Source organism: Mobula birostris, chromosome 10 (genome assembly GCF_030028105.1).
Source record: "Mobula birostris isolate sMobBir1 chromosome 10, sMobBir1.hap1, whole genome shotgun sequence".
Taxonomy (NCBI): Eukaryota; Metazoa; Chordata; class Chondrichthyes; order Myliobatiformes; family Myliobatidae; genus Mobula; species Mobula birostris.
Window position 1 is genome coordinate 97,703,782 of NC_092379.1, and position 7,253 is coordinate 97,711,034.

Sequence of the window (7,253 nt, forward strand, 5' to 3'; positions counted from 1 at the left end):
CTGTTAATTATCTATGTTTAATCATGCACTGGGCTGTATACCCACAAAGTAATCAAGTTTATACTTAAAAAGTGGTCTATTACTTTCATCACTTTCTTTAACAAAATACAAAACTTTCTCTGTAACATTTTTTTGGTAAATGAATATTTGGAAATCTAAAATGTGCTCTTTTCTACTAAAGCAGAAGACAACAAATCAACATCCAAAACAGGATTTATATAAAATGTCTAGGGTGCTTCAGAGTTTTGCACAGTACTGTATGTCCTTACAATACTTTCACTGCTGCAATCAGAGGTTCTCACCTGCTTCAAAAAGTCATCATCATACCAGTGGCCAAGAGCAGGGTGAACTGCCTCAATGACTATTGCCCAGTTACACTCACATTTACTGTGATGGTGTTTTAAGTGTTCATGGCTAGAATCAACGCCTGCCTAAGCAAGGATCTGGACCTGTTGCAATTTGTCTATCACCACAATAGGTCTACAGCAGATGCAATCTCACTGGTTCACCACTTGGCCTTGGACTACCTGGACAACAGTAATACCTACATCAGACAGCTATTATTGATTACAGCTTGCACATTACACCATCATCTCCACCGTACTAAGCAATGAGCTTCAAAACATGGGACTCTGTATTGTTCTTTGCAACTGGATCCTGACTTCCTCATCAGGAGACTACAGTCAATGCAAATCGGAAATAACATCTACTCCTCGCTGACAATCAACACAGGTACACCTCAAAGGTGCATGCTTATCAAGCTGCTATTTTCTCCCTACACCCATGACTATGTGGCTGGGCACAGCACAAATGCATATGTGCCCATGATACAACTGTTGAGGAGGCATATAGGACTGTGATAGACTGGCTGGCTGACTCATCACAACGAACAACCTTGCGCTCAGCATCAGAAGACCAAGGATTTGATCATGGACTCCAGGAAGGGAAAGGTGAGAGAACCTACACCAGTCCTCATTGAGGAGTCAACAGTGGAAAGGGTGAGCAGTTTCATGCTCCTGGGTGTCAATATTGCAGAAAATCTATCCTGGGTCTAACATATTAATGAATTCTGAAGGAAAGCCAACAGCTATAGTTCATTAGAAATTTGAGGAGATTTGGAATGTCACCAAAGACTGTAGCAAATTTCTACAGATATACCATGGAGAGCATTCTAACTGGCTGCATCATTGTCTGGTGTGCAGAGACACTGCACAGGATCAGAAAAAGCTGCAGACGGTTGTAAACTCAGCCAGCTCCATCAAGGGCGCTAGCCTCTCCATCATCAAAGATATCTTCAAAAGCCAATACCTCAAAAAAAGGAAGCACTCATCATTAAGGATCCCCACCACCCAGGACATGCTCTTTTTACATTATCACCATCAGGAAGGAGGTATAGGAGCCTGAAGACACACACTCGATGTTTTAGGAACAGCTTCTTCACCTCTTCCATGGGATTTCTGACCAGTCCATTTCTTCTTGCAATTTATAGTATGTTTATGTAATGCATTGTCAATGATAAACTTCATTCTGATTGCTCATTACTGCTTCAAAGAATACCTTGAGATGTAGAAGTTATTACCTCATCTTCACTGGCAGTCAAGGAATATTTAGTCTTAAACAAATCCTCCTCTTCCACACCAAGGAAAAGTAGATCTCTGAAAGAGAAAGATACAAGCTCATTCGCAATTCGTACGCACTAATTATGTAAAGCAAAAGCATTCTTTTGTCCTAACTATTGGAAATTACATAAAATCACATATTAACTTCTCAGTTACTTTATGAGATAGTTTCTGAAATTATGTCAATCAACTGACAATTTTAATGAAGACAAGCTAAAACTAACAAACACCTTCTCCTAACTTGGCCGTAGGAACATAGACGAACTGGCCACTTTATTAGGTACACCCGTGCCCTTGCTCAATAATGAAAATATCTAATTAGCCAATCATGTGGCAGCAACTCAATGCATAAAAGCATGCAGACATGGTCAAGAGGTTCAATTGTTGTTTAGACCAGTGGTCCCCAACCACCGGGCCGCAAAGCATGTGGTACTGGGCTGCAGGGAAATGATATGATTTGGCGGTATGAAACGATATGAATCAGCTGCACCTTTCCTCATTCCCTGTCACGCCCACTGTTGAACTTGAATGCACGCCAGGTCATTACACATGCGAGGTCATTACCCACATGAGGTCATCAGTCGGTCATTAATCTACAACTACTCGATGAGTAAAAAACAAACGTCGCTTGAGAGTTCCTTTGGAAAAGGTGGTAGAGGACATAAAAGGCCTAACGATGATGATAACGCAGAGACAGCTGAGGCTTAGACAGCAAAAAAAAGAAAGCTTCCTTCAACAGAAAATACGACGAGTCGTACCTAAAATATGGCTTTATTGCGACCGGTGACTTGCACGCTCCAAGCCCCCTGTGTGTGATATGTGGAGACAAGCTGTCTAATGAGGCAATAAAGCCCCCAAAGCTGCTTCGGCACCTTGAGTCCAAGCACCTTGCACTTAAAGACAAACCTGTTCAGTTTTTTGAGCGGAAAAAACGTGAGCAAGCGGGACAGGAGCAAGCGGGACAGGAGCAAGTGGGACAGAAGCAAGTGCTGACAGCCACCACCTCCACAAATGCTGCTGCTCTGAGAGCGTTGTACTTAGTGGCTAGCCATATTGCTAAGGCTAAGAGGCCTTTCACTGTTGGTGAAGAATTGATTCTGCCTGCTGCCAAGGACATGTGCCGTGAACTGATGGGAGAAGCTGCAGCTAACAAGATGGCACAGGTTTCTCTTTCAGCTACCACAGTTTCAAGGAGAATCGATGACATAGCGGAGGACATTAAAGCACAGCTGTTGGAACGGCTTAATGAGTCACCATGGTATGCTATCCAGGTCAACGAGTCTACTGATGTCGACAACAAGGCAAAACTGCTGGTTTATGTGCGATATGTATTTCAAGACGATGTGCACGAGGATATGTTGTGTGCACTGCCTCTGCCAACTAACACAACTGGGGCAGAACTATTCAAGTCTGTGAATGACTACATGTCAGGCAAACTGGACTGGTCATTCTGTGTTGGAATATGCCCAAACGGGGCTGCAGCTATGACTGGACGGCTGTCTGGTTTCACTACCCGAGTCAAAGAGGTTGCTCCTGAATGCCAGTCTACACACTGTCATACATAGGGAAATGCTGGATAGCCAAAAAATGTCACCTGATCTTAACAGCACATTGAGTGACGTTGCTGAAGTTATCAATCACATCAAAGCAAAAGCCCTTAAATCATGTCTGTTTGAGCAGCTTTGCGAAGAAATGGATGCAGAGCACAAATGCCTTCTCTTACACATTGAAGCCAGGTGGCTATCAAGGGGGAGAGCCCGGCCAGGGTTTTTGAGTTAAGAGAGCAGCTACAGACTTTCAGGAAAAAGTCACCACTGGCAGCACACTTCAGTGACAAGGAGTGAATAGCAAAACTTGCTTATCTGTATGACATCTTCAACCTGCTCTACGAACTCAATTTGTCACTTCAGGAGAGAATGACAACTATCTTCAAGTTGGCAGATAAAGTGTCTGCTTTCAAAGCCAAACTGGAACTGTGGGGACGGCGAGTGGACAGGGGCATATTTGACATGTTCCCAACATTAGCTGGGATTTTGGGAGAGACTGAGGCTGCACCGTCCTTCTCACAGCTGGTGCGCGATCACTTATCTTCGCTGTCGACAGAATTCAAGTGTTACTTCCCAACTGCAAATGACCCACAAATCAGCGCGGGAAGAAGATCAACTCCTCGAGCTTGCAAATGACGGTGGGCTGAAAAGTATGTTTGACATAACATCTTTGCCGGCATTCTGGATCAAAGTCAAGGCTGAATATCCTGAGATAGCCACGAAAGCACTGAAAACGTTGCTTCCATTTCCAACATCATATCTCTGTGAAGTGGGGTTTTCTGCAATGAATGCAATGAAAACTAAATTACAGAATAGACTGGACATAAGGAACCCCCTTCGAGTATCGCTGTCTCCCATCACCCCTCGATGTTGCAGGGAAACAAGCCCAGGGCTCCCACTGATTCAGCGATATTGGTGTGTTGCTATGATTTTATATGTTCATACGAGGAAAATGCATGCTGTGTGTTTAATATCCAAACATTACTTAAAATGTTATAATGCTATTGACTTATAAGTGACTTATAATTGACTTATCACTATATTCATGCGAGGAAAATATGCGCTATGTGTTTAATATTAAATTCGTTAAATAAACCCTTTTAGAAACGAAATTGAGTATATTAGCCACTTATACGTGACTTAGAGTTGACTTATCACCTATATTCCGGTCATGATTAACACCCCCCAACCTCCCCTATTGGCCGATCCGCAAGAATATTGTCAATATTAAACCGGTCTGCGGTGCAAAAAGTTTTGGGGACCCCTAGTTTAGACCAAACATCAGAATGGGGAGGATATGTGATTTGAGTGACTTTGACTGTGAAATGATCGTTAGTGCCAGATGGGGTGGTTTGAGTATCTCAGAAACTGCTGGTCTTTTGGGATTTTCCCATGTAACAGTCTCAAGAGTTTAGGCAATAGTGCGAAAAACAAAAGAGCACCCAGTGACAGCAGTTCTCTGGGTGAAAACTCCTTGTTAATGACAGAGGTCAGAGAGAATGGCCAGACAGGTTAACGCTGACAGGAAGGCAACAGTAACTCAAATAACCATGTGTTAGAACGGTGGTTTGCAGAACAGCATCTTTGAAAACACATGTCGAACCTTGAAGTGGATAGGCTACAGCAGCGGAAGATCATGAACATACATCAGTGACCACTTCATTAGGTACAGGACGTACCAAATAAAGTGGCCACTGAATGTACTTTATAAAGCCACTCCTAGAAGAAAGAGACACCATCTCAAAGCCCAAAGTGTAGCAGTAAATCATAAACATATGAAATTCTGCAGATGCTGGAAATCCAGAGCAACCCACAAAATGCTGGAGGAACTCAGCCGGTTAAGTAGCATCTATGGTGGGGAATAAACTGTTAATCTTTCGGGTTGAGATTTTGCTTAAAAATTCACTCTAAACCCACTTGGTTTTCTGCTGGCATGAATAAACTATCTTATTGCGTAGTTAAATTATAGAAGTGCAGCTGAAGGCAACTGTTAGCTCCAGGGAAAAGCACAATCACTATAAAAGGCCTGCAATTAACAGCAATTCCAATATAATCAGATTTGTGAACTCTAATTCCACCATGCAAATAATGAAGAGCAGTGCATAGCAATACAAATTAGAAAAGAGAAAATTATCAGGCATCTGATCACTCAGTTAAATAATCTAAGCATACCCTAGGACCCAAAATGCACTTTTAGTTCAAATGCCTACTTCAACTGTGGCATGAAGTGGAACAGTACAAGAAAACTCTATTTTTCAGATATTGAAATATTGCACATACATTCTCTTTGCAGTGGTAGAATGTAAATGAAACAAAATTCTGTAATGTCGAGTTTCCAATAAATCCCTTCTTGCACCAGTGTAAAGCACCACAGCTCAGAAATTACTCCTGACCAAGGAATCAAGCAGAACAGTACAGGGGAAAAAAAAGCATAAAACGTTTACATAGAAAACTTCCTGCTGCAGGTTCTGCAATATAAATGATAATTATTGATTTATCAGTGGCACCTTCATACAAAGGGTGGTGTGTATTTAAAATGAGCTGCTAATAGAGTATGGTAAAAATACGCTAAGAGGATCACTAGGGTTCCCTCCCCCCAACACTCATGACATTTACTGGGAGTGTTGTATAGTCATAGTCATACTTTACTGATCCCGGGGGAAATTGGTATACACAGGGCCTGGATCCCTGCCACCCGTCCCACAATCACTTTGACCCACTATCATCTGGAAGGTGATTCAGGAGCATCAGGACCAGGACTGCCAGCCTGGGGAACAGCTTCTATCCTCAGGCTGTGAGATCAGTGAATACTTGCCACCACCAGATCCCATTCCTAGGACAGCAAGTTGTTTACTGTTTACCTGTGCTGCATACTACAAGTTCTTTGAATGATATTTCATTAACTTATTGGTGGCAACGTTTTTGTTCTATGTGCTGTGTGTGATATACGTTTTGTGGGCATGCCATGATCCAGAAGAACATTGCTTCAATTGTACAGTCAGATGACAATAAACTTAAATGTGAAAAATAGTCAATGAGGCAGTCACGTTAGCAACATTTAAAAGCTATCTAGGTAAGTACATAGATAGGATGGGTTTAGAGGGCTATGGGACTAGCACGCTGGACAACACAGTTGGCACGGATGAAGTTGGGCTGAAGGGCCTGTTTTCATGCTGTATGAATCCTAGACATTTTGATGGAACACTTCTCTCTTTACATCTGCAGATGTTTATTAGCTGCCTGATGCTTTGAGAGCTACCACATTTCAACAGGTTATATACATCTTCTACGTGGATACTACAACTGCATTTAAATATGTTCTAAATTATCTTTTCTAGCGATACACGCAGTGATGGCTAGGTCAAAATTTGTTACTCATCACACAATCACCTTTAAGAAGGTTCTTGGAAAGGGAGCTTACCCCACTATTCCTAACAAATGCTTCTGTTCTCTTGAAAGAGACCAATAATTTGTAATGCCCCTAACTCCAAAACCAAAAAATCACCCGGCTTTCACCTCAGGAATCGGAACAGTGTTGCTGCTCGCTTTCACTATCTGCGATCTGACAACATCGGGGTCCCGATCTCTCCCTGCTTCTACTAATCTAGGACACGACACGATTATAGCAACGCCCTCTCCTAAACGCCACAAAAAAATCCATGTGTAGAAAGCTCCTGCCCACCTGGTTAAATCCGCCTCCATCCCCGACTGTCCGGCCATTTCTGCAGCTGCCGGCGCCGCACATGGATCCCGACGAGACACGCTGCCGTCAAGCGACGCACTTCCGCATAACATTGCACTGTCGCAAAACGGGGCGGCGTGCTGTAAAATGCGAAGCGGTGGAACTGGTTGTTGCAGGAATTCGGCGGGTCGAGTCGTGTTTGTGGCGGTGGAGGGATTCTTGGTGTTTCCAGTCGAGTCCCACATCAGGACTGAGAATGTGGTGGGAAGATAGCCGGTGTAAAGAGGAAGTGTAGGCACAGGGAACAGAAACCCAGTCGTGTAGGTATCTGAGTGACGCGTTGAGGAAGGGAGATGAACCTTGGTGACGGGGATGGATTAAATGGAAAAGCGTAGTGATCATAGT

General features: G+C 43.1%; 1 protein-coding gene across 1 annotated transcript in view; it reads right to left on the reverse strand.

The window, feature by feature from the left end:
• The window catches only part of LOC140204189 (U3 small nucleolar RNA-associated protein 14 homolog A), a 52,622-nt gene extending 45,690 nt beyond the window's left edge, over positions 1 to 6,932 (reverse strand). The window contains exons 1-2 of the mRNA XM_072270664.1: positions 6,849 to 6,932; positions 1,580 to 1,655 (exon numbers count right to left, since the gene is read on the reverse strand). Of these exons, the coding sequence (XP_072126765.1) occupies positions 1,580 to 1,655; positions 6,849 to 6,886 (114 nt within the window). The 5' untranslated portion in view covers positions 6,887 to 6,932. The remainder of the gene's footprint in view (positions 1 to 1,579; positions 1,656 to 6,848) is intronic.
• Between the last annotated feature and the right edge of the window lie 321 nt (positions 6,933 to 7,253).